The sequence below is a fragment of the Drosophila ficusphila genome, unplaced genomic scaffold, assembly GCF_018152265.1.
Source record: "Drosophila ficusphila isolate 14025-0441.05 unplaced genomic scaffold, ASM1815226v1 contig_791, whole genome shotgun sequence".
Taxonomy (NCBI): domain Eukaryota; kingdom Metazoa; phylum Arthropoda; class Insecta; order Diptera; family Drosophilidae; genus Drosophila; species Drosophila ficusphila.
The window spans coordinates 11,178,801-11,205,212 of NW_025064737.1; the positions used below are offsets into that span (position 1 = coordinate 11,178,801).

The following is a 26,412-nucleotide window of genomic DNA, read 5'->3' on the forward strand; positions in this document are numbered from 1 at the left end:
TGGGCACTTGGCGATTCAAAATGATCAGCTGTCTTGATCGCGCGAAGTGTGGAATTTAAATTTGAAGCATCAGGCGATCATAACTATTCAGAAGGTGGTTGCCGAAAAGTTTCTTTGGTTTTTGTTGAGCAGATTTTCTACTCGGCATTTGGCGATTCCAAATTAGCAGATTTTCTACTGGGCACTTGGCGATTCAAAATGATCAGATTTTCTACCAGCCATAAGCCCCGTTAATAAATGTTGCCACTCTTTTGCATCTGTTGCTAGCTGTGGATTATGTTTGCCTGGTGTTTTTCTGCAGATTTTCTACTGGTCACTTTTAGGCATCGGTTGCTAGCTGTGGATTATGTTTGCCTGGTGTTTGAAATCTAAACACATAGCGATTTGACGAACAAAATCAGCTGTCTCGATCGCGCTTAGTGTGGAATTTAAATTTGAAGCATCAGGCGATCATAACTATTCAGAGGGTGGACGCCGAAAAGTTTCTTTGGTTTTTGTTGAGCAGATTTTCTACTCGGCATTTGGCGATTCCAAATTAGCAGATTTTCTACTGGGCACTTGGCGATTCAAAATGATCAGATTTTCTACCAGCCATAAGCCCCGTTAATAAATGTTGCCACTCTTTTGCATCTGTTGCTAGCTGTGGATTATGTTTGCCTGGTGTTTTTCTGCAGATTTTCTACTGGTCACTTTTAGGCATCTGTTGCTAGCTGTGGATTATGTTTGCCTGGTGTTTGAAATCTAAACACATAGCGATTTGACGAACAAAATCAGCTGTCTCGATCGCGCATAGTGTGGAATTTAAATTTGAAGCATCAGGCGATCATAACTATTCAGAGGGTGGTCGCCGAAAAGTTTCTTTGGTTTTTGTTGAGCAGATTTTCTACTGGGTATTTGGCGATTCCAAATGAGCAGATTTTCTACTGGGCACTTGGCGATTCAAAATGATCAGCTGTCTTGATCGCGCGAAGTGTGGAATTTAAATTTGAAGCATCAGGCGATCATAACTATTCAGAAGGTGGTTGCCGAAAAGTTTCTTTGGTTTCTGTTGAGCAGATTTTCTACTGGGCACTTTGGCGATTCAAAATGCTCAGATTTTCTACCAGCCATAAGCCCCGTTAATAAATGTTGCCACTCTTTTGCATCTGTTGCTAGATGTGGATTATGTTTGCCTGGTGTTTTTCTGCAGATTTTCTACTGGTCACTTTTAGGCATCTGTTGCTAGCTGTGGATTATGTTTGCCTGGTGTTTGAAATCTAAACACAGCGATTTGACGAACAAAATCAGCTGTCTCGATCGCGCTTAGTGTGGGATTTAAATTTGAAGCATCAGGCGATCATAACTATTCAGAAGGTGGTCGCCGAAAAGTTTCTTTGGTTTTTGTTGAGCAGATTTTCTACTGGGCATTTGACGATTCCAAATTAGCAGATTTTCTACTGGGCACTTGGCGATTCAAAATGATCAAGTTTTCTACCAGCCATAAGCCCCGTTAATAAATGTTGTCACTATTATGCATCTGTTGCTAGCTGTGGATTATGTTTGCCTGGTGTTTGAAATCTGTTTATCAGTGTTGCCAGTTTAACTTATAATAAGCTAATTCTAGCATATTTAAAACTAGAAAAGCTTATAAAATTTCCATGTAGCTTATATCTTGAAATATAGCTTATTTGAAATGAAAAATCTAGCAAATTCTAGTTTTATATGTATATGCGACATCAACAGTTTGTTTTGTAACAAAAATATGCTTTATGGCATTTAAATTTAAGCTCATTCTAGCTTATGTTTTTCAAAAATCTAGCTTATACGGGTGGTCATTGATGCTTATCTACAGTCTAGAAGCAACTTAGTGGATCCAGGAACCCGCGCAATTTGAACTAAAAACTACCCGATACCAATATGTGTTATCGATTTCCGAAATTTTAAATCACAGTGCCGCTATTTTTAAATCCACTTCCCGGTCACGTCAATATCGTCCATCCCTAATAGCCGCAGACAAGCAAACAAAAATTTCACCTCCTTTTAGTTAATTTTAAATACTCTTAGTTCTCAAAAAGGCACTTTGGAAGTTGATTTATAATAAAAATGGAGGACTTGTGTCGAGTTTGTGGCACCCACTCGAATAATTTGATGGGCATTTTCGACCAGCACCAGCAAATGGATTTTGAAGGAGACGAGAAGCCTGATCTGGCCGAAATGGTAAAGTCTTGTGCCGACGTGCAATTGGATCCTGGGGATTCACTGCCCCAAAAAATTTGCATTGCCTGTGTCCACGATGCGCGAACTGCCTACGGATTTAAGCGGAGATGCGAGGAGAGCTACCAGAAATTCTATTGGGCGATAAGTAACCCCCAGATCATCAAAGAGGAACCAGAAGGAGACTATCTAGTCATCGAGGAACTTTATGACGAGAATCTGGACCTTAAGGGGGAGTTTATTGAAGAAAGCCAGCCAGAGACCGTTCTCCAAGAAGAATCGCCTAAAATAGCAGTTGAAAAGAATAGGCGAAAGCCAAAAGGAACTATAAGAGCTAGAAGGAAGCAAAATATTAAAACTAAGCAGTCCTTTAAGTGTGAAATCTGCATCAAAGAGTTTAAGCATCAACGAAAACTACAGGAGCACATGAAGTAACTATACTTAGTCAAAGATTGTAAAGTGTTCTAATAATGTGCATGTTTACAGAGTTCACAGCAACTCCCATTTTTGCAAAAACTGCGGAGAGATGTTTTTATTCAAATCGGACCTGGATAAGCACTTGTGCTACCACAACAGTTATGCCACCGTTGAGTGCCCCGTTTGCTTGAAGGTATTTTCCACTACCCAAAGCTTGGACAGCCACGAATGCCAGGAGATGAAGTTTCGGACTGTCCAGTGCCCTTACTGCCCGCAGACTTTTCCGGACGATCAGAATCTCAAGGTCCACTTGTTAATCCACACCGCTGAGGAGTGCAGACCGGGACCTCATAAGTGCACATACTGCGGGGTGGGATTCACCAATAAGTCGGCTCTTCAGGTGCACATTAACGCGCATATCGGCGAACGACCTCACTGTTGTCCCTTTTGCGAGTCAAACTTCCGCTCAAAGCACGGTCTCATAATTCACATCCGCACGCATACGGGCGAGAAGCCTTATAAATGTGCAACTTGTTCCAAACGTTTTTCGGACAACAATAACTTGGCCAAGCACCGGCGACGTCACACAGGCGAACGCCCTTATAAGTGCACTATCTGCATGCGGGAATTCCGGGAGAAACATCACGTGAAGCGCCACCTTCTTGCCAAGCATCGTGATAGCGAACAATAACTGCCGATGGATACGCTTAGGACTACGGTTTATTCGAATAGGCATAAATCATACATTTATATCATGTTTTAAGTAAATTTTAAGTGGTTCACTTGCATCCAATACGTAAATCGATATGTTTAAATGTTCTTGCGACTTTATCTTCTGACTGCAGTTCTTAATATCATTTCATTGCAAGCCTGTTTTTAATTCATTAATGTCTACAACTTCTAGAGACTTCGATGAGCTAATATTGGACTGCTTTATCATGCAGCTCTTACAAATACATTTAAATATTTATCTTTTACTTTCCTTTACAAGGGGTCATAGCTCTGCGTTTGAAAAAAACGTTATAGATACCATTTTAGCGTTGCCCCCTCGCTGTGATTTTTGGGCACGTGGCAGCTCTGCGCAGTTTTCATAAACAAGCAAAGTACCCACCCCTTAGAAAAAATTTACCGAAGAACATCCGGAATAAAACAACAAGTTTTGTTTATAAATTATAAGTCTTACAAATTGTAATTGTGGTTTCCGTTTGCTTACAACATCAAAGCAGTTACCAACACACAAAAAATACCGAATATTTTTCGACGTAATTTTCCCTAAACGTCCTTACAATTCGTCGTGTTCGCTTTGATCTTTGTCTTGCTTAGATTCATCCTTCTCCTCGTCGTCATCATCCTCGTCCTCATCGTCCTTGTCGGACGCCTTTTTCGCCTCCTCCTCATCCTTCTTGCGCTGCACCTCATCCTGAGCCTCCTTCATCTTCTTCTCGCCGGCCTGAGTGGCCTTAACCTCGGCAGCAACCTTGGCGGCCAGTTCCACGTCGTCCGTGATCAGGACGTTGTCGAAGATGGTACCCGACTTGACCTGCCAGAGGTCGAAGCCCAGGGTGCAGATCTCCTTGCGCAGATACAGCTTGTCATCGGGCACATACTCGGGATTGGCGATCTCCGGGTGCTCCCAGGCTCCCTTGTAGTTGGGGTTGTCCAGCTGCTTTGGCTGCCACTCGCCCTTGAACTCGGGGTTGTCGATCATGGGTGGCTCCCACTCGCCGTCCATCTCATCGTCCCAATCCTCGGGCTTGGTGGCATCAGGGTCGGGGATGTGCTCTGGCTTGTCCCAATCCTCGGGCTTCTTGTCATCAGGGTCGGGAATGGTGGCCTATATAAGTAGGTGTGTATATCAATTAATAACAATGCGGTAAAACCGGTTTTTCAATCGGTGTTTTCCCAACAAGCCGGCACGTCAACAATCTCAGCTCGTGAGTTATTTACACACCTTATCGTCCCAGTCCTCGGGCTTCGTGGCGGACGGGTCCTTGATCTTCTTGGGGGCCAGGAAGTCCCAATCGTCCTCCAGGTTACCGGATTCAACCTTCTCGTTGTCGATGAGCACTTCATAGGTATTGTCCGGTCGCACAATCAGCGTGTAGAAATGGGTGTACACGTCATCTTTGCAGCGGATGTCTTTGCTGATCAAGTGGTTCTTGCCCTTGTAGCTGAAGATAACATGGACCTTCTTGGTGCCAGGACCGCAGATATCCGGGCCGAACATGATCTCGTACGGCGATTCGCCGTGCATGTCAGTCTGGTCCAGGGAGCAGTCGAACAGCTTCACGTAGCCGCCGCCGCAGTCAATGTTCTGCTCGTGTTTCACGGAAAACTGCACCACGAGGGGCTTGTCCTCGTTGGAGAAGCCATCGAACTTGCGGCTAGCCGCGTAGAATCGCGCGTCCTGAGAAGTCTGAATACCTATGTACACAAATAAGGCGAAGAGAGGGAGGGGGGAAAAGAAGAAAAAAAATATGTATACGGTTACTATAGCTACTCGAAAACGTAAAAACGTACACGTAGTGGTTTTTCTCTACACAAGCACGTAGATAACACGCCGTCGAAAAAATAAAATGGAGGAAGAACGAAAAAGAATACATTGAAATGGAAGGGAGTGACACATACCTTTGTCGGCCTCAGCATCGTTGTAGAAGGTGCCGGGGGTGAGGACGAATTTTCCAAACTCCTTGCCAGGATGTTTGCTGTAGATCCACGTATCCTCCCAGTTTTCTGCGGAAGTAGGCGGTTTTTTTTATTTCATTGAAAACCACATGCCGAGGGGAATGAATCTCGGGGGGGCCGCGATTACTTACCGTTGTCGAAATTCTCCTTTAAGTAGACCTCGGCACTAATGAAGCCGACTGTCGCCAGCAACACAATAACTGTTTTGCACCACATCATGTGAACGATCCCGCACTACTTTCTGACTGTGACTGACTCTACCAACTTCGCTGGCTGACCGAACTCGCTTAAAGTTAAATGCTAAATGCCGGCAAGAAAAGTACTATTTATTTATTGCATTTGAATTGTGCGTGCAGGAGGGGGACGACAAATATGACGATTTGTTTCGCTGGAACGTTTTCATTGGTCCAAACCAGGCCAATCAAGTGCGTCTACGTATTCTTTTACCCCGATCAGGGATGATTTCGATACGTTATCGCAGTGCAGCCCTGCCGTTATCACTGGTTTGAGCTGGAGTTAGAAACACTAAAGTGACCGTTTGCGTACTATTAATTTAAAATTAAATTAATAATATGAAATATAATATAGTAGTATCATCCGTGAACCACTATTAAAAAATTGCACTTTTTTCCTAAAAATTTTTATTTGTTTCGTTTTGTTAAAGTTCTTAGGTACATTTTTTTTAATAGTAATGTAACTCAGACTTTAACATTTATTTGGATTTTTACAAAAAATAATAAAATGTAAAACTGTTAAAAAATTTGTGCATTTCGCCAATACGTAAAAAAAAAAATCAAGTAAACAAAACGTGTAGAAATAATTATTAATTATTAATCCTTCTGTGTTAATCTGCCAAAATCTAATACATGACCTAAGTCCATAAATAAAAATAAAATATAATCAAATTAAAAGCTGGTTGGTATTTCTATTTCTAACCTTTTAAAGGTATTTTTTAAGACCTAGCTTGGTAGAAAATACGGTACGTTCGTTAAAAGCGCACGTGTTGAGTCAATCTTATCAAACGTGGATTTGAATGCCGCATTAAACAAATGGATTCCCTAACTAACGGATGGTTCAGCGAACTGCAGGCCGATCTGTGGCCTGGCCAGTCATTCTCCTTGAAAGTTAAGGAGGTAATTCACAAAGAAAAGTCAAAATTCCAGGACATTCAGATTGTTGAAACGTAAGTTGCCAACAACAAAAATAAACAAACACCGGTAAACAGTATGACATTGTTTACAACTGTAGTATTTATTTTGCCTAGATCTGGTTTATGAAGTTTTTTTTTTAAGTTGTTAAAAAAATAGATTAAAATATTGTTAATGCCGCATTAAAAACTAGAGATAACCCAAGTCCCATCTTATATTGAAGGTCCCTTGTAAAAAGATTGTAGAAGCCAAAAAAATTCCATGGCAACTGAAATATGCCTTGACAGCATTTCCTACTCTTTCGCATTCTGCTTTTATTCTTGATCTGCACCAACAGCCTTATCGATGGAGTCATCTAAGGCCAAAAACGAAAAAAAAAACTGATAGCCAGCCAGCTAGTTTTTCAGATTTGATTTGCCTCTGAAATAATCAATAACTTTATAATTCTCTTACAGCGAAACCTATGGAAGGTGCTTGATTTTGGATGGCATTATCCAATGCACGGCCAGGGACGAGTTCTCGTATCAGGAAATGATATCCTTCCTGCCGCTCTGCGCGCATCCCAATCCCAAAAAGGTCCTGATCGTAGGCGGTGGTGATGGCGGCGTAGCCCGAGAAGTCGTGAAGCATCCTTTAGTAGAGGAAGTGCATCAGGTGGAGATCGACGATCGCGTTGTGGAGCTATCCAAAAAATACCTGCCGGCAATGGCTTGTGGTTTCGAGAATGAGAAATTGAAGCTAACTATCGGTGATGGTTTCGACTACATGAAAAAACACAAAAACGAATTCGATGTCATCATCACGGACAGTTCGGATCCAATTGGACCCGCAGTGAGCTTGTTCCAGGAAAGCTACTACGAGCTTATGAAGCACGCTTTGAAAGACGATGGAATCGTCTGCTCTCAAGGCGGTAGTTTCTGGCTGGATCTGGACTACATAAAGAAGACAATGTCGGGCTGCAAGGAGCACTTCGCTAAAGTAGCCTATGCCGTCACCTCTGTTCCTTCCTATCCCTGCGGACACATTGGCTTCGTCATGGGCTCCCTCAACCAAAATCAAGACTTTGTCAAACCCAAGCTTGGAAAGTCAGAAATCGATGCTATTGATCTGAAGTACTACTCTTCTGAGGTTCATTCTGCTGCCTTTGCCCTTCCGCGATGGGTGCAAAAGCACTTTTACGAATGACCAACTTGTCAAGATATTTTTGTGTATCTGTTTGTTGAAAATAAATATGACAATAATTTAAACATTTCTCAGATGTTATATCACTATGGAAATTCTTGTAGCCATTATCTTTGTTTTAACCTGTTAAAAACCGTATTGCTCGCACTGATATAAATTAATTGGAATTGTTGGGGCACCAACGTTAAAAGAAATAGCAAACTGGTTTTGGATTTTCTCATTATCTTATACACCCTTCCCTACCGGTTTGTGTTATCTTACCATCCAAAGTGATTTTAAATATTTTGAAAATAGAACAAAGTGTAATATGTTTATTACGTAATGATATATACAGTTGGCTCTATTTAAGTTTTGTATTTTGTAAGTGGTTGTTGAATAAACATAATGAGACTTATTGCAATACTTTACACGAACGAATGTTACTCATTATATCGCACATATTGCAAAACTTTAAAAGGAAGCTGTTCTTAATTTCGAAAAGTACCTTAATCTGCTCTTGATTTAACTAAAAATTGATTTTCAATTTTTGTAACTTAATAGAAAATATATCATCATGTTGTTTAATGACTAATTAAATAGTGTTATAGTTAGGAAACGCAATTGATACATAATTACAAAATTATATGTAAAATATGTACATTCATTTTATATTTGTTTGTTTTTTCGTCTATTCTTAAATATCATTTTTGTGTCGGATAGATTTTGGTGTCTAATGTGCGTGTTTATGTGTAATAAATATAATGTATGTGCACTGCGTTTTTGGTAGCCTAACTCCAGTTTTCAAAGAAATGAGCATCATAAAAAAATTAAAAATTATTTCACTTTTTTAGGAATTGCGGGCTCTACTTAATATAATTTATGCACGTATACTTTTTTACTGGGCAAATTTGAATATATGTATAATTAAAGACTTGCCTAATTCGAGTAGATTATACAGCCCACATCTACAAAGTTTGTATTCAAATACAAATTTCGCGTGATAGACATTTTATAAATTTAGGTACCTAATTGCAATCGTTAAGGCGTTTTTCAAAAAATATAAACAAAAACTAAAAATTACGGTTTTGAAAACCGGAGCATGGCTGTTTACAATTTGTTATGCGTTCGTTTTGAATAGGGAATTTATGTTTCGCGCTTATATTCGATTTTGCGCCTTTGATTTATATTATCGATATAATAAAATAAGGTGAAGGGTTATTTTCTTCGGGAATAGCCAACACATAACATATCATCGAATGTTGTTCATGTTTGTTTCGCTTTACATTAGAGGGAGGTACTAATTTGTTAACAATTTCTATGTAAGTCCAACTCAACAAGAGTTCTCTGCTTGCAAGTCTGTGTTATTTTAGAGTGCCATATTATTTCGACGACCATTGACCTTATTGACTAAATTGCAGATTTTTAAGGCTGGTCCTAGCTTTAGGCCCATGTACTTCATCATCATTTCTGAATTTAGCAATAATAAAGCTTTACCATCGATTTCCTGTAAACACAAGACCAATAAGTCGATCGTTTCAAAGCGTTAATTAAGTTGTTGTTACTTACATGCTTTCGGAAGAGATCGCCATGCACTGCGAGGGAATTGTCGTTGCTCTCGATGTACTGAATCACCTCTTCGATGGTCCAGTCGATGGGCTGCGACCGCAGATGCGAGTTCGCCGAAGCAGACGTGGGTGTGCTCAGGGGTGAGGTAATCGCTGTGTAGCTCGTCGAAGCCGCCGTTTCCGCTGCCCCTGCCGGAGCGGTGGCCGCCTTAGCCGCCGTAACTCCGCCTGCAGCCAGTGCAGTGGACGAGGCTGACTGGCAGCCCGTGAAAGGCGTGGACACGGATGTGGGCAATGAGGCGCTGGATGAGAGTGTCGTAGGACTCTTGTAGTAGTTGTTCGAGGGCTTCACGTTGACCTGCTCCGGATGCACTTCGGCCACCAGTGGCGCTAGGTATTTGCCAATTGAGCTTGTGTTGGCCGATCCGCCGGCCAGACTTGTGCTAGATGATGTTGTCGAGCTGCTGCACTGGCTGGTGGAAACGGGCGTTGACTGACTCGCGTCCAGGCTTCCATTGGTCACACTGCTATTGCTGTTGGCGCGGTGCTGGAAGCGTACTTTCCGCAAAGCCTGCGTTGTGGATGACGTCTGTGGGGCCACTCCGTTCTCTGTTTTAATGATCGCCTTTGTGCTGGGCTTACTGGCACTATTGTTGTTGTGACTGTGGTTGTTCTGGTGGTTAGAAGGCTCCTTTCCGTTGTTCGTCGGCGTTTTCGGCTTGGTCTCCGCGGGCGATTTAACACCCACTTCCTGCTTGATCACCTTCTCAGAGGGTGGAGTCGTTGCCGAACTCGAGTGACGATGTCGCTTGTCGGAGAGCACTGGTGAAGTGGGCGGTGTAGCCGATTGGGTCAACTGGCGCTTTCGACTGTTGGCGCACTTTTTGCACTCCTCCGTCTCGTGAACCAGGGAGATGAGATTCGCACATGCTCGGCATGTAGTACACAATGTTTCGATGAATTGCGCCAGGCTCTCGTCATCCTTCATGCGCAGCGGCGAAGGTATTTTAACCTTAAAGGAGTGAAGGCATAAATTCATAATTAGTTCTTTATAAATTGTAGAGAATAAACTTATGTTGTGTTGAATTGTTGTAGAATTATAATACTCACTGTAAAATTCTTTCCCGCTGCCGTTACGATGTGAACATCTCCTTCCAATGCAAACAGAAGCTTGGAAAGCTGTTGCGTGTCCGTGCTGGCTGCCAAAACCTCCTGCAGACACAACTTGGCCAGCGTTTGGTATGTGGGCCCCGTCACCATGCACGGCAACTTTGAGTTGTTGATGAACGGACCGCCCTTGCAGTTGGGATGGAAGTGGGCAGTAGCCGGAGAAGCGGGGACCATAGCCTCCGATTCCGTTACCACTGTGTAGCGGGGACGTGGACCTCGCTGCTTGCTGGAGCTTGAGTCCATGCGGGATTTATGACCCGGTGGCTGCATGGGGTGACAACTCCGCGCACACCAACCGGCGGGAAAAATGTCACGCGATCGGTAATTGCACCAATAGTCGAATGCCCCTCGCCAGCCATCGAAGGTCACATGGATCTGATCATCCTTGATGGCGTCAACGGTGGCACAGCAAATCAGCTGCGGGTTCTTTTTATCTACCGCCTCCAATTTCTGGCCAACCTTGAATAGGTTTTCCTCTGGCGAAGGCGGCTCTGGCTGGAAGATATCCTCTGGCGCCACCATGGCATTGTTAAGGATCTTGCACAGATAACCAGGCCAGCTGGAGGCGTTCATGCGGAATCCCAGCGGTGGCTGCAGCATGCCACCATTCTTTTCGCAGTGCCCAATGGCATGAATTTCGGTGGAGTCCACTAGCCTCCAAAAGTCATTTTGTGAGTCACTCCCGTCTAAACGTAGCCTCAGTCTGGAGCCCAGCACTCCAACTACGGTGGCAATGCAGGTGGATGTAACGTTGCGTGGATCTAGTGCTTCCAGCTTCATGCCGATCTTAAAGTCATTGTTGGGAGGATTCTGAGCCTGTTTGAAACATTCTGCAGGAGCAGCTTCGCTACCCGTTTCCTAAAACACGCAACGCATTGATGGTTTTTGGATTATAAAGATAAATTTCAGCAGTACTAACCTCCAAATAGGCATCCCAGTTGAAGACGTGAAAGCTCTCGTATTGGAAGGGCCCCGTCGGCGCGGGCGCTCCACTGGCCAGCAACTTGCGCTCGCTCTCCGCCAGACCCTTGCCCGATGTTGAGCCACCGCTGTGCCTGGTGGAGCAGTTCTTCTTCTGGTGCTTGTTCATGCACATGATGGAGCAAAACTCCTTGTTGGGCGCTCCATCGCGGATGACGTTATCGCACTGGGTGCACGCCCCCTTGCTATAAGCCTTGCGGAACTCGGCGATGCAGGTCTCCGAGCAGAACTCCTTCTTGCCAGTTTGCGTAGGCAAGACGTACTGCAGAGGCAGCTTCCCCTCGCCGCACCACGTGCAAGTGGCCCGCTTGGCCGGTCTTCCGCGTTGCCGTTGCGTAGACGCGGGCGAGGTGGCGTTAGCTCCGGTGGCGGAGGATGCGGATGATGAGGAGGTGGCATTGGCATTGCTTCCCGCCGCAGCGGAGTTGCTCCCGCTGCTATTGCTACTGTCGCGTCCCCCGGACATGGCTCTCTTGGCTCCTTTGGGGCTGTCCTAGTTGTCGTCGCACTTGCTGTTTCCCGCCGGCAAGCCCCTTGGCATCTCAGGCGATCTTTTTGATGCGGTTTAGCTCTATTTCGGCGCACTTAAACGCATGTACATGCATTGCGCCTGCTTGCAATCACTTGCCGCCAGCTACAAGTCCCTTTTTTAATGCACTCGCGTTGGACTATTTTCAATTTTGCCTGGCGAATTTTTGCGGCGTTCTTGAGGTCACGTAATAACAAATTGGAGCACAAATCGCATAGCAGCACTCTACAAACATTGGCGCAAGGCGCAAAAACAGTTCCTAGTTCGCCAGAGGTAGGGATTTTTATTTAACGAATGGAGCAGTTGCCAATTTGCGGTTTCAACGCGAAATTACTTTGCCAGAGTCGGTTAAACAGCAAAATTTTACACTTTTTTTACTTTTACGCACGGCTCCGCCATATTTGTTTTTCTAGTGATGAACTATCGGTCATACGGGCGTATCGATTTATAATTAAGTGCGACTTATCATGGCTTTGAGTGATATTCGATAATTTCATGTTATCGAAGCATGAAATCGACGCATCGACTGTTTTTCAAAAGTAACGTTTAACTTGCAAATTTTTTGATTATGCACTGTTTGATTTAATTATTGATATGAATTTCGTAGTTGTCTTTATGCATAGAACTTCAGTTTTATATTTATATTTATTTTATATTATTCCTATTGTTAAAAGAATTATACTTCGTTGTTAAAAGTATGTATAACAGAATGAAAAAAATAAGTTGCAATCAATTTTTAAATATTAAATTAAAGGGTATTTTGTATGTTTAACAAACTTAAACCACCACGAACCCGTCATTGCTTTGTTAAGATAATTCGTACAAACCCCATTAGTCCCATTGAAATTCTTTTATCCAGCAAACGTACAATATGCTCGTAAATCAAATTTTGGCTGTATAAAGTGGGCGTAATAGGTGGCTAATTTTTAATGGCTGTCAAGTTGTTTTTGCGAAAAAAAGGGTTCTCCCCCAAAACTATTATCTGCAAATTTGTAGGCGGCGCAGGTACACAAACTTTCCACAGAAAGGGTTAAATGCGCAATTAAGGGGTTGGTTGAACATGATTTTGAAATGGGAAAGTTACGTTATAAAATGAATATTATATATTAAGTGGTTAGGCGAATTAATATAATTGACTTACATTAATTCGAAGGGATCGAATACATTTTGTCCGCAGTAAGTTCTACATCTCATGACGTCGGAGAAGCCTCAAAGATGAAACAAGTTTGGCGAAACTTTTCTGGGATTAGCTGAAATTTATACCAAGCTAACTTTTTGACTAACTTCTACTGCTGTTTGATTTTTCCTTTCCATGCTTAAATGGTCCGTAACTTGATTTAATTGAAAGGCTTCAAAGAATAATCCGCTCATTTCGACTGCAATGAAAATCGCGTTTCAAAGAGATTCAGCTGGAAGCCAAATATTGTGGTTAAAAGTTCCGGAGAATATTGTTAATTGAATGTTTAAGTGAATGAGTTATTTCCTCCTTTAGTATTCAATAAAGTGTCTGTCGCGATTAAGGCGTTCCTAATTATTAATGACTTAACTTGACCGACACCAAGTTCCTTGACACTCACACAATCGTCAAAGCATGTATAATTGGATGAAACCATCGGTTGCCCATAACAAGGATAATTGGATGAAATGAGGCGACTGCCTTTTCTGCTCCTCATTAAATGCCCGTTTACCGTTAAGTCCGTTAAGTCGCCTGTCAAATCGTCAGTGGGCTATTAGAAAAAGGGGTGTCAAGAGACGAGTTGTTGAGTCATTGACTTATTACGCAAATCGGACAAAAGAAGTTTCTGGGCCGCGAGTTGCCGAGTGGGTTGTAATCGTAGGCGATTTAGTGGGGATTGAACTCTGAGCATAATTTAATAAACATCTTAATGAGTACAAAGAACCTAAGAAAAAATGGATTGTGAAAGTATTAAGAAGGTTTATTATTAACCCCTTAAAGGTTTTTAAACAGTAAGGATTCAACGCTTTTGAATTCAAGACTATAATGGCGCTTCTTTAATAGTTGAGAAAACAAGGTGTGTGCACAATGAAAAGTAAGTTTCGCAACCTATTATATCGCACCTACAAAATCTCTTACACGCTCAATAACATTATCGCTCACATTAAAAACGAGTGGCGGGAGTAGCATTTTGACGGAATTCAATCAGCCATAAAGCATCCTGCTGGGCAGGAAATGGAGGCGTTTGCCTACGTGCTTAATTACAGGACGATGCATGCACATACGTTAAAACTCGAAGACACGTGTTGAAAGCAATTAAAAAGTATGTCAAAGTGGGTGATCAACGTCCCGAAGGACGAAGGACAATTGTGATAGCTGGCAACACTGTTGCACTTAAGTCTTCCATGGGCCAACTAAACTTGTTGGTAGTAAAAAAAGTTGCCGAAATATGATGACTTTTATAATTCAGATTGCTTAACTAACTGTGTGTGTTACTCATAATTGAAAAAGTTTTAACAAGCATGTAAACAATCGTAATTAAATCTCAACTATAATTTTGTTTTGGTTATTTATAACTCATTTAACTTTTAACAAGTGCTTAACTAAAAAACTAAAGTAAATAATCGGTTAAGCTAAACTAAATATCAGAGTTAGTTTTAGTATTCTGAAATGAGTGTTTACTTATCACTAAAAGTCAAAAAGCTTAATAACAGAGATTAGTAAGAAATAATAGCGTGACACCCAAAATTGCAATCAATTCAAATAAATCCATATCATCCATCGCCTTTTCTAGTTCTCCTTAGGAAACGTATCTTAATCAAAAGTTAGTTGTACTAACATAAGAACAAATCCCTTTTGTGAGCACGGGATCCCAATCTTTTCAGCAGGACCCCCATGGTTAGCCTTTGATGGATTTATGGTGAGCAATTTTACGCCCGATTGCCGGCCAAGCGGAATGTCGGGCCACGTTAGCACCTTTTGACATGACATTGAGTGGTGCGGAGATCCCTCGTCAACTCGGCTCGGCGTCTGGCTTTAAATCGAACAATTAATGTGCAAATAAAACTCATTAAATATTAATTGAGTTCGATAATTACAGCGGCGAGATGGGTAACCGCTCGCGGGCAACATGTTGCTGCAACACCTACCAAACTTTTCCAGCCCGTCCGCCCACCCATCAATTCGTCAATTCCTTAATGTGTTGGTACACCTTTCGGTGATTTATTAGGGGAGCCAACCCTTGCGGTCTGGGCCGCCTCATCTGATTCGATTTCCATCATTCTGGCAAAGGCGCCGTGCCCGCACGTTTTCATTCATAACTCGTCGCGTGGCTCTGGCCAACTTCGTCCTGCCGCCTCGTATTCTATTCCCAATAGCTGTAGCTGTAGCATGTACCATATCCCATATCCTTCCTCAACGCCTTCGTCGGAGTCCTTCGTATCGTGGCTCGTCGTGTCGGGCGCTTCGGGGCGGCCAATATAAAAACACGCCGTAATCGCTATGCTCCGTGAGTCCTCCGCTCGTCGTCAGCCTGTTGCGTTCGAGGTTTCGATGCTGGGAAAAACAACAGCGAAGGCTTGAGAAAAACCAAAAAACTCCAGCCAGCAACAGTTTCCTACTTCGATTTCGATTCAATTGCCGTTTCGAGTCGCGCCGCGTGAATACATAAAACAAATTAGAAAAACATATATAAAAGCCACGGAACGCGACAGATTACACATTAAATAAAACAACCCACACGCGAAATATCTCGATCGCCATAAATCAATCCGTCGAGTGCGTTTCCAGAATCAACGAAATTAGGTGCAATTACCACTGATAAGGTGATTTCCCTTTTATGTGATGTTTTATGTTTATGTTTTATGTTTTTGAGTTGGTGTGTTTTCGAATTGGCTCCGCAACCGTATCAGATTTCAGCTGAGAAACGAAAATATTTTATGCCCAAATGGGACCACGTTGATTGATTGCTTAAAAAACGTTTAAGCTAATTAGTTTTCGTTCTATGTGCGTGGGGCATTGTTGCCGCTGGTTTCAGGTAACAAAATCACGTAACTTAATAGACTGCAAACAAGCTTAGCGAGCGTTCCTTCCTCACTTTTATTTATTTTTTTTTTTCTGTTTTTTTTTTGTTGCTGTCAGCGTCGGCAATCACACCTCGTAATTTGCTGGGGACGAAAGTGCCTTTTCTCGAGCTTTAGACTCTCGATTGATTGACCTTTTTGTTCACATTTTTTATGGGCTAATCAAATGGGGATTTGCGCTTTTAAAGCTGCAGAAACTTTCATTCGCTTTGGTGGGGCCCACATACTGGAACTCCCCGTATTTGCATACGCGTATGTAAATATCTCAAGTTGGCATAGATAACGCCGGATTTCATTTCCTTGTGGACTGCTTAGGACTGCTTTTGAATCGGCGATAAAACAAGAAGGGACGTGCTGGCAAGTGGCCCCCGGCAATCACGATTTCCGTCACCGTCACCGTCACCGGAATACGACAATGGTCCTGTCATGGGCACAACTCACAACTCTCAGTGGGGCAGGGCAGTTTTATTGCCTTGAATTCCATATTACTTCCAGAAAATCAATATTTGTTCAACTTCAAATGTAGGAGTTCATTCATTACGTCGCCTTATCAAAGGACCTTCTGCCACGGGAACTCCTCTCCAACGAGGATTCATCTGTTCGGCTGACTCCACTCGACCCCTAATTCAATTCGAGTGCAATTTCCGCTGCAACTTCAATGCTCGTGGTTTGGGCAACCATCCCCAACCCATCATCATCGCTTTTCACCACGTTTACGCGATCTATTAGGGGAAATCAATAGCCATCAATTGTCGTTTGCGAAGTGCCGCAGCCACCCACGAATTTTGCGCCCCGATTCGTAAATCCTTGTTCAACCAAATGGCATCCGTATGACATGTGATTGCCGGCAGGACTAATGCGGCTGCCATTTAAGCAGTTACTTATATCTGATGTCTAATGCTCCTGCTGACAGGTGGGATATGGAATACACATAGGTTGCTCCCCCAACCGAGAACCGAAAACCGAGAACCGAAAACAAAGGAGCTGCCATAATTTTCAACGGGGTTTGTGTGTGCGAGCGCAGAAACTTTGAATTCCCATTCAGGTAATGTGGGAATTCACTTTCGAAACAATGTTGAAATTTCAGTTTCGAGGAAATTTAATTGGATTTTAAAATACCTTCATCACAAAAACCAATTTGTGCTAAAATGTAACTTGAAAAGTGGCGTGTCTCTAGCGATTAAAACATTAGATAACATTTAACGCCTTGCGGTAACAAAGCTGAAGTTAATTTTCAGTTAGGAAGGAATTTGAGTTATGCGAGATCAAACTTTGAGTTTCGCTTGCAAGAAATTCAGTTGCTTAAAATGCTTAACAACTTTGCATTCCTTACGTAACGTGGGAATTTACTTTCGAAAGAATGCTCACATTTCAGTTTTGGGGATTTTAATTTAATTTAATTGGTTTTTAAAACGTCTTGATTACAAAAAGCAATTTGTGTTAAAAGTTAGCCCTGCAACTGGCATTTTTCTAGTTTCAAATTGGGAAAATATTCAACACCCTGCGGTAACAAGGCTTAAGTTTGTTTTAACTTATTGAGGAATTTGAGTTATGGTAGTTTAAACTTTGAGTTACGCTTACAAAATAGCAAGAAGTTCAGTAGTTTAAGCAACTGTTGATTAATTTTGTTAGTAGCTCAAAGTAACTTGCTCTGTAGAAGTTTGGGAATGAGTATAATGATTTTACACACTGTGTAGGTGTAGGGAAACAAAAGCCAACTTTTATTATTTTAATACAATTAAAAAATTCCCGGCACCTGAAGGTCTTATAATACAAAACATGAAGAAGAAAAAACGTTTCTAATACATGAGAGAGTTGATGGATAAAACAAAGAGACCAAGGAAACTTTAAGCATCTATTATAGGGCGACAAATGCTTTTACTTAATTAAGTGTCTATTTATAGAGCACAGGTGATAGAACTTTTTTAGTTTGTATAGTCTACCCTTGTAGAGGGAAATCAAATTTATCGGAAATATTAAAGCTATTTTAGGAACGCAATAAGTGTGTTTGAGCAGCGTGAAGCATATAAAAACATTGCCTTCCGGAAGTTAACTTATATTCTCGCTTTTAAAACAAGTTTAGCCGCTTAGCTCTGCAGCCGGAAAATAATCTTGTTGCTCTGCAGTTAACACGACGACGTCTTCAATTTAAAATCTAATTTCCCTTTTGAAGGTTCCGTAAATTTGCACTCAACTCCCGTGGCGAACTGATTGAAAAGTCCACGGGGACATGAGATTGATATGCATACGAATGTTCATCAAAAAAACTAGGTTTCAGAAGTACCACATATTTACGTGGCCCATAAATTATGAGAACACTTCTTGTTGTCAGAATTTCTGCGCATTTTTCACAGGTTAGCTGTCAGCATTTTGTTCGCTCTATTCCGCGGGGAAAACGACAGAGGTCAAAGTGCAGAGGCAGTGGCTCTGAAATTTTAAAATAATAGCCACAGATAAGCTTAATTTTCCATAAAAATGAACACACAAAAACGCTGTAACTCTATGGCATTTTTAATACCCTTAGCTGGTTTTAATACATGTGTATTTATGGAGTATATTTTAAATGGATTTAAAAGGGTAATGGTTATGAATGTTGGCTTAAGACTAATTGAATAAAAATTTTTGCAATTTCAACTGGAAACTTGACTACAATTTTCCATTTGTTTTGCCAGACAACGATTTTGTATAGATCGGAATCAATATTAATGTTTTTGCTTAATTTTGATAAATGTTATATACTTTTTATATGCGCACCGATTCGCATTACGTGCATATCTGTAAATTGTGCACTCACCCAAGCGATTCTACAATTTTAACGCTATTTTTTCTGTTGCAGAATGATGAAAGCCACAGCGTGGTTTTGTCCGGTGTTATTAACTTTACTGTGTGCCACGAGGCTTGTCTGCACAGCCCAGCGAGGAGGTGGAGTAGCAGGAGCAGTTGGAGCAGGAGCCGGAGCAGGAGGACCTGGAGCAAGAGCAGCAGCAGTGGGAGGATCGGGAGCAGAGGTCGGAGGAAGCAGCCGCACAAACGGATATCCCCTGGAATACCCCGACGCACGGAACACACAGGTGGGCATCCGATTCCGAGTCCGATTCCGAATGCAGTCCTTTCTGTCCGTCTCCCTTTGTGAGTGAGTGGCAGCCGCTTTTGCGTCACTCGGTTGAATGTTTTTTATTCGAATGCATATTCAATTATTGGCTCTGCATTTTTCCAACTGTCGCTTTCATAGCTCCTTTGACACCCGTCATTGGTTTCTGTTCATAAATTGACACATTGTTCGACACAAGGGCATTTCAAGGAACCAACGACAATGACCGCTTGCGTTCATGAATTTTATTTTAATTGTTTGATATAGTTTTCCATATCAGTAATAACAAGGGTTAGGTACTATGTTGTTATTCATTATCACATATGTATGAGAAATTGCGTAGGCAACTATTAATAAAGAACAATTTGGATTTGTTTATCACCATGTTAGTTAAGTGAGCCCTTGTCAAAACAGTTTAAAATAGTGGCAAATCTTATTGCCCAATTCCGAGAAATCTTTAACCACTTCCAAAAATCCAATATATCAAATGCGTTTGAATCTAAATGGTTTTTGGTCTAATCTAATCTACGCACTTCAGAGTAAGGAAGTACCTCAATGTGAAACTGGTTCGGACCAACCGAAAAAAATCATATATAGCATACAGCTTGACACACACGAACTTGGCAACAAAATTGATTCGCGTCTTTGGCTTTCAAAACAAATGGAAATTTTCGTCAAGGATTTTGTCCGAGCGTCATTAGGAGAAAACAAAGAAACAATTTTTATTTGTCTTCAACAACTCTCGTTGTCCACAATCAAAAGTTTCACCTCAGCTTTTTTAAGAAGTTCAAATTGCGTAAAGTCGATTCTTTATTCAGCGCAATTTAAATGTGATTGAAGTTCGTTTGTGAAATTGGAGATTTAAGCACAATAATGCGACCTACGTAAACAATTTCACTTTATTTGCCGAAAGAAATGATGTTTTATCATGAGGCAGCAGTTTAAACCGAATGAACCTCGGGGCCAGGCTAAAAGCCAATTACGAAATTTTCCATTTGTTCGGCCAAATATGACACGTCATTAACCGCAGTAACACACAGCAACACAACTTATTTATGTACCGATAAGGGTCGATTTGCCAACTAATCAGTCAAGTAGCGGATCCTTGATTGATGTACTATATGTATCAATGATTTAACAGCCAAAGAAACATCCAATCAACAATACCGTCATGGTCAGAAAAATCGAAAGCTAGTTTCGTGATAAGCATTCAATGCGGATAGACCTTTAAGCTTTTAGGTACAATCGTAAATAAAGAGTTGAGGGTCTTTAGTTTTTTCTTTTTTTGTGGTAATTTTAATTGTTCAGATTGTCGGTACTATAAAGCTATATGACGAATGCGTGACTACATAACACGATGTTAATTCATGAGGCTTCAGACTTAGTTCTATAAAAGGCCACGTGGTTCGGCAGAAACACGATGAATAATTTAGCTATAACAGTTTAATATTTGCTCCATATTTCGTTTAAAAGTTCTTTGTTACTTTGAAAGGATGCGTTTTAAACGATTTGTATGAACATCAGACTCTTTAGGAACCTTTCTGATGAACGAAATAGCTTCCTAGGCCGCTGAAGAATCAGTCGTGGAGTCTTCAGGCTCATCAGTCGCCTGAGTGGTTGAGTCCTCGGGAACTTCGGGGGCAGGAGTGGATTCCTCGGTGGAACCGCTGCCATCCTCGGAGTCAGTGGTTACTTCCTCTGGTTCCTGGGTGGTGGAATCTTCCGGTTCCTCGGGAGCCTGAGTGGTTTCCTCGGGAGCGCCGCTTCCATCCTCGGTTGTTTCCTCGGGCTCCTCGGTGGTCGAATCCTCTGGATCTTCGGGAGCCTGAGTAGTTTCCTCGGGAGCACCGCTTCCAGAATCAGTAGTTTCTTCATCTGGTTCCTGGGTGGTGGATTCCTCGGGATCTTCAGGAGCCAGAGTGGTGTCTTCTTCCGGTGCCTCAGTGGTGTCTTCTTCAGGTGCCTGAGTGGTATCCTCTTCAGGAGCCTCAGTGGTATCCTCTTCCGGTGCCTGAGTGGTGGATTCCTCCGGAACTTCAGGGGCCAAGGTGGTTTCCTCGGCAGCCTGAGTGGTGGACTCCTCCGGAACTTCGGGGGCCAGAGTGGTCTCCTCCGTGGGGTTAGTCACATCGGTGGTGGACACATCATCGTCTTCGGGCACATCAGTGGTTGGTGGTGGTGGTGGTGGTGGGCGGTGACCTCCGTGTCCGTGACCATGACCATGGTTGTTGCCGTGGCCATTTCCTTGTCCGTGGCCATGACCGTGTCCATTACCGCCGTTCCACTGTCCGTGGTTGTTACCGTTATTCCACTGACCCTGACCATTTCCGCCATTCCACTGACCCTGGTTCTGGCCATGTCCGTTTCCGTTCCACTGATTCTGGTTGTTCCACTTCTGTTCCTGAACTCCCTGACTATCGTTGTCGGATCCCCAACCGAAGTTCTTGATCCATTTGCCGCCAAAGTTGCCGAACCATCCGCCGTTTGGCCGGCCAACTGCCACTGCCACCAGAGCAGTCAACAAGAAGAGCGTTAGAACCTTCATTTCGCTATCGTTTCGAATATACTACCGGGTTCTGCAGGTGGCTATAGCTTTTATAGAAATCTGATAACCATGTCCACTACACTCCCCCAGACATTGCGACCTCACACAGCCAAGTTCTTATCTAATCGCCAGCATGTCTGATAGTCAGACAAACAATAATCGTAATTATCATATTTATCTGAACATGAACACGGATTGCTTGTTTACCATTCTCCTTGAACTTAAGGCTTCTTAGAAATTAAACAAAATGAATTAGTGCAAAATTTCCCCAGAAACATTTATAAACATTTGCCTAGACTAAGTAGGATTTCTTATACTATCTTTATGACTTAAGGCGAATTGCTTTTATAATGTTTTTTTTCTGGGCCAAAGAAATTTTGGGGTTGTCATGCGGTATTGTAAAAGTAAATTATCAGGTGTTTTCTGCTCTGCACATCGCAATTGTTTCCTAATTATTTTTCAGCAGTGACTCACGCTTGAAAATTTCTTCGTTATCAGTGAAGTACGGGTAAAGCGAAATTCCGATTATTCATTACTGGAAAAAACGTGGTATAGTGTAGTACTATGCAGATAAGAACCCTAGATTGATTTTAGCGATAATTGCCCCCAATGTGGGAAAAACAAAAGGTGATATAATGCCTTCGATAGCGCTGGCCCTTAAGATTGTCACCCTCCATTGATGACAAGGATTTTAATTTTCATAAAAACAGAACAATAAACTTCGAACGCAGAACTGTTTATAAACAGGGGGACTTAAAACTTTTTGCATTACCTTGCCACGATTTTATTATGCGAAGCGCTAAGAAGTTTGCAGTAAATGTAAATGTGCGTACTACTATATATAGTATATATGTATATATTTGCTTTCCCCATCTAGGATGACTTTCTGCTGGCCAAACGAAACAAACCGTCGCTGTCCATTGTCAATCCCCTGGATGTCCTGCGTCAGCGTTTGCTCCTGGAAATCGCACGGAGGCAAATGAAGGAGAACTCCCGCCAGGTGAGTTCAGCATTTCGATGCTGCAATAAACGGGCCACGCTGACCACTTTGCGAGGTATTTTTTAATAAGCTAAAATAAGGAGGGGGGAAACTTTCGCTGAAAAACTCAGTGCAAGACAACGGAGAATGGAAAAGCGGAAAACAATTCTAGCTAAATGTCTGTCTTAAGTGGAAAGAGTAATTCGGTGCAGAGTTGAAATGGAAATTGTAGCGGGCGGCTAATCAAAACTAGAATGCCTAATGAGAAATTCCTTTCGAGACCATAAATAACGCAGCTGCAGGAGAAAGTTTTTCAATTCATCGCTCGGCGAGTCCAATAAATATTCGGAGCTCTAGGGAAGCCCACATACTTTCTCCGGGAAGGTAAACAACATCCCAAAATCAGGGCTTAAGCACTTCGGCTGGCCCTGACACCCAAAATACAAAAATATGTACCATGTACATATAGAACATGCATACGGCTCAGCTCGGCGCCAAAACAAAGACAACGTGGCGTATGTGTAACACAAATATTTTCGCTCGGCAACAAAGCGAGTTTATTTGGTTACCAAAACGCTCCGCCCCCAAGGCACAATCAAAAAGACAAAAAAAAAATAAGAAAAAGAGGCAAAAAAAATCAAACGTTTTAAGGCGAGGAATTCAAACGATTTGCGTTGATAGCTTCACCTTTCGGCCCACGAATCCCTTTTAGGGAGGCTCCACTGCGGTGGTCATGGATGAGCATGGATGTGCCTATTCACACACAGATAACGGTATTGATTTGTCAAAGGGGTTTTACAAATTAATCCATGCATCCCAAAAGCAATTTGAATCGGTGAAAGATGAGCTGAACAGGTATAATATTCTATTCAAACACCTGGGACTTTAAGTGTCCCTGCTGTAAAAGTGAAAGTAAAATGGAAATGAAATGCCTTCAGGTTTAAATAAATAAAGACAAGTAGGCGAGTTTTACTCACAAATAATTAAATAGAAACATATCGCTTTTCTAGAAGCAATAAGTATCTTTAGAAGCCATGAATATTTTCTTATTGGACAGACATTTGACACTTTAATTTGGATGCATATTTGTAGAAATCCACATATTTATTCAGAGCTTAAAAGAAATGGATCACAATTTTGTTTCTGCTCAATCCAGCAAATGCAAAAAAGACTTTCATCCAAACAATGCAAACTCATTTGAACTTGAGACTAAGGCATTGAATTCAGAGCTCGAAGCAAACACCTGTCTCTTTAAAAACCCCCTTTTCACAGACAGAAAGAAATTAAAATACAAAAAAAAAGTGAATTTGCCAATAGGAAGTGTGCTTTTACACTCAGATAACTAAATTAAAATTTTAGCTGTGAAAGCAGAGGTATTTTAAAATAGTTTTCGAACTAAGGAAACTGTCATGTTTAACAAGTTTGATAAATCTGCAACCATTAATCATCCAAGTTGAAACATTGAGTAGATTTGGTAGCAAACACCTGAGATTTTAGAAAACCTGAAACGTGTTTACCCAATAGTTGTGTAAAGGATTAGATAGTCTTTCAATAAATGTGACAACCATTTCATGCAAACATCTGTAATCATGTCATTTGTAAACATGATTGTGAACACATTTTCGTTTTACTTTATAAATATATCTGTTCCACAGAAACTCTTTATTAAAGATTCAAACTGCTAAATGTAACTATGCCATGTCCTCATTCTCAATTAATAAACTAACGAAATGACACTTGATTGGCGAACCAAACTGAAACGTTAACAACATTGCGAGTGTGGTCATCCATCATGAATGTCAATTTAGTTTCGCTTTCCCCATGACAAATCCTTTGGGGAAAGGGGAGCCACTCGAACTAACCGTGCACTTTGTCAACTATTTCACAGAGCGTTTTACAGCATTTTGCGGCATTTTAGAGCATTTTATGTGAATTGAATTACCTTTCAGGTGGAACTGAACCGCGCCATCCTGAAGAACGTGGGCAAGCGGGTCCTGTGGCGACCGGCAGGACATCCGAGGGTCAGCCGGCGGTACCGCCAGCCATGGCCACTCGAGCGGGAACTGCAGCTGGAACTGGAGCGGGAAAGGGAGAGGGAGAGCGAGAGGGAGAGGGAAAGGGAGGATGTGGAACTGGAGCAGCAGGAGCAGGAGCAGCTGCTGCTGCCCTGGAAGCATCTCCCCAGTCAACTCTGGCGCTACGACTGGCCACAGTCCCCCGATACGGACACGGACACGGACACGGATGCGGATGCGGACACAAACAGGGTTGCCAATCGAGGGCATACCCACGTGATGGCGGGTCAAAGGGCATCCGCAGCTGCTCGGGAGTTGCTCAGCTATGCGAAGAAATCACTGCTCAGGCGACGGGTCAACGGAAATGAAGCCAACGAAACAAACCATGAACACGAGACCAACGAGAACGCAAATGGAAGTGGCAGTAAAAACCCGGCGAGATATTTCGATGGGGAGGAGGAGGATGAGGAGCCGCAGGAGGGAGTGGGATTGGGACTGGGTCTGGAATTGGGTCTGGAGCGGTTCGATGGGTTCGAGGACAAGCCCAACTGGGAGAACGAGGAGCGCAACGAGCTGCTGATGGCTTCTGGTGGCGGAAACCGAGGCGCGGCCAATGGAAATGACCGACTGCCCTGGTCATTTCCCTATCGCTTTCACAAGAGCCAGCGTAATGTTAATTAAGTAGGTGCGAATGGTGGGGCAACTAACAGAGATACAGATACAGATACACGGATACAGATACAGAGACACAGATAAAGATACCCAAAACAGATTAACGATACCAACAGCAAGAGGCAGGAGGTCTTTAGACGATTATTAATGCAAATCGACGGTTCCTAATGGCTGGCTGCAAGGCAGGCATGGTGTGTTGTGTGTGCACATACTCCCTTGATGACAAACTTACTCCCACGTTGCTAGATGTACTCGCATTTGAACTCTATTTTATCGAAGATTAACCAACGGTGTATGTAACGATTTATGCTACCTCTCGCAGATACTGTTAAACAACTGAAACCCAAAGAAGACGACCCCCGATAAATGTCAAACATTCCCACTTTACTAGCTACTTAGATCGAGAAACTCTTTTGCTAACAAGCCACAAACCAAACCAAACAACTCAATGGATATTTAACGTAAATGCATGCATGCGTAATTGATAGTGATCTATGTGTAACTTAAATAATTATTTTAACATTTAACGTTAATCAATCGCATGCAATATTGACCTGTCGAATGGGATTTTCGTGTTTTTATCCACGTAAACAACTGTGCATCTCCTAATTGATTGGTAACCCAAAATGTTAATTGTGGTTTACACACTCCGCGGGCGGAAATTGGTTTTTATGTTTGCTCCCTCTTTAATGTAAAAATGCTCAAATAGAATTAACAAAACGCAGATACTGTTTAAACGTTACGTTCGCTTGCATTTGGTCACTATTGAATTTGCGTTGTTGAAGGGTTCGAGTTTTAAGATATTAAGAGACAAATGGTTCCAAATCATACGAATAACGAAATAACGAATAACGATTTTAAAGTAGATCAAAATCAGCCCAACTACCCAAGCAAGTACTTCGATACATGAATACGCCACGTGTTGTGTAAATTAACAAGGAATTTACCGAGCAAATTAACCATTTTAAAGTTACGTTCTGTACATTAATAAATTTAATACAAGCTAATTTCTATATGTGTATGTAAATAAAACTCCTTTTTCAAAGAAGCTAAACTAATAAAATTCCAAAAAGAGAAATCAAACGAAATTATATATTATACAAAATTATATGTATGTACGAATATACCTACTTATTAAAAAACAAATAAAATAAAATCATGAGGCATTGACATGACATTCAATTACAAAGCATTTCGTTTAATTAACTTTCTGAGGACGCAAT

The 26,412-nt window shown here is 42.0% G+C and overlaps 6 protein-coding genes across 6 annotated transcripts; 3 read left to right on the top strand and 3 right to left on the bottom strand.

Moving 5' to 3' along the window:
• The first annotated feature begins 1,963 nt into the window (after positions 1-1,963).
• On the top strand, positions 1,964-3,426 carry LOC108098799 (zinc finger protein 664). The gene is made up of 2 exons (XM_017201940.2): positions 1,964-2,624; positions 2,680-3,426. The coding sequence occupies exons 1-2, from the start codon at positions 2,083-2,085 to the stop codon at positions 3,299-3,301; spliced, it is 1,164 nt and encodes a 387-aa protein (XP_017057429.1). The 5' UTR covers positions 1,964-2,082; the 3' UTR covers positions 3,302-3,426.
• A 341-nt stretch (positions 3,427-3,767) lies between these two features.
• LOC108098796 (calreticulin) lies at positions 3,768-5,609 on the bottom strand. Its single transcript, XM_017201936.2, has 4 exons — positions 5,427-5,609; positions 5,239-5,343; positions 4,562-5,034; positions 3,768-4,444 (listed from the first exon to the last, which is right to left on the bottom strand). Exons 1-4 carry the CDS (start codon positions 5,512-5,514, stop codon positions 3,893-3,895), a joined length of 1,218 nt encoding a protein of 405 aa, XP_017057425.1. The 5' UTR covers positions 5,515-5,609; the 3' UTR covers positions 3,768-3,892.
• Positions 5,610-6,284: 675 nt separating this feature from the next.
• Positions 6,285-7,690, top strand: LOC108098800 (spermidine synthase). Its single transcript, XM_017201941.2, has 2 exons — positions 6,285-6,478; positions 6,899-7,690. The coding sequence occupies exons 1-2, from the start codon at positions 6,345-6,347 to the stop codon at positions 7,626-7,628; spliced, it is 864 nt and encodes a 287-aa protein (XP_017057430.1). The 5' UTR covers positions 6,285-6,344; the 3' UTR covers positions 7,629-7,690.
• A 274-nt stretch (positions 7,691-7,964) lies between these two features.
• Positions 7,965-12,271, bottom strand: LOC108098790 (polycomb protein Scm). Its single transcript, XM_017201928.2, has 4 exons — positions 11,259-12,271; positions 10,280-11,197; positions 9,171-10,181; positions 7,965-9,108 (listed from the first exon to the last, which is right to left on the bottom strand). Exons 1-4 carry the CDS (start codon positions 11,784-11,786, stop codon positions 8,971-8,973), a joined length of 2,595 nt encoding a protein of 864 aa, XP_017057417.1. The 5' UTR covers positions 11,787-12,271; the 3' UTR covers positions 7,965-8,970.
• Positions 12,272-15,336: 3,065 nt separating this feature from the next.
• LOC108098960 lies at positions 15,337-26,378 on the top strand. Its single transcript, XM_017202173.2, has 4 exons — positions 15,337-15,629; positions 18,724-18,958; positions 22,401-22,523; positions 24,452-26,378. Exons 2-4 carry the CDS (start codon positions 18,725-18,727, stop codon positions 25,196-25,198), a joined length of 1,104 nt encoding a protein of 367 aa, XP_017057662.1. The 5' UTR covers positions 15,337-15,629; position 18,724; the 3' UTR covers positions 25,199-26,378.
• LOC108098962 (flocculation protein FLO11) lies at positions 20,247-21,523 on the bottom strand. The gene has a single exon (XM_017202174.1). It carries the CDS (start codon positions 21,521-21,523, stop codon positions 20,540-20,542), a length of 984 nt encoding a protein of 327 aa, XP_017057663.1. The 3' UTR covers positions 20,247-20,539.
• Positions 26,379-26,412: the final 34 nt, after the last annotated feature.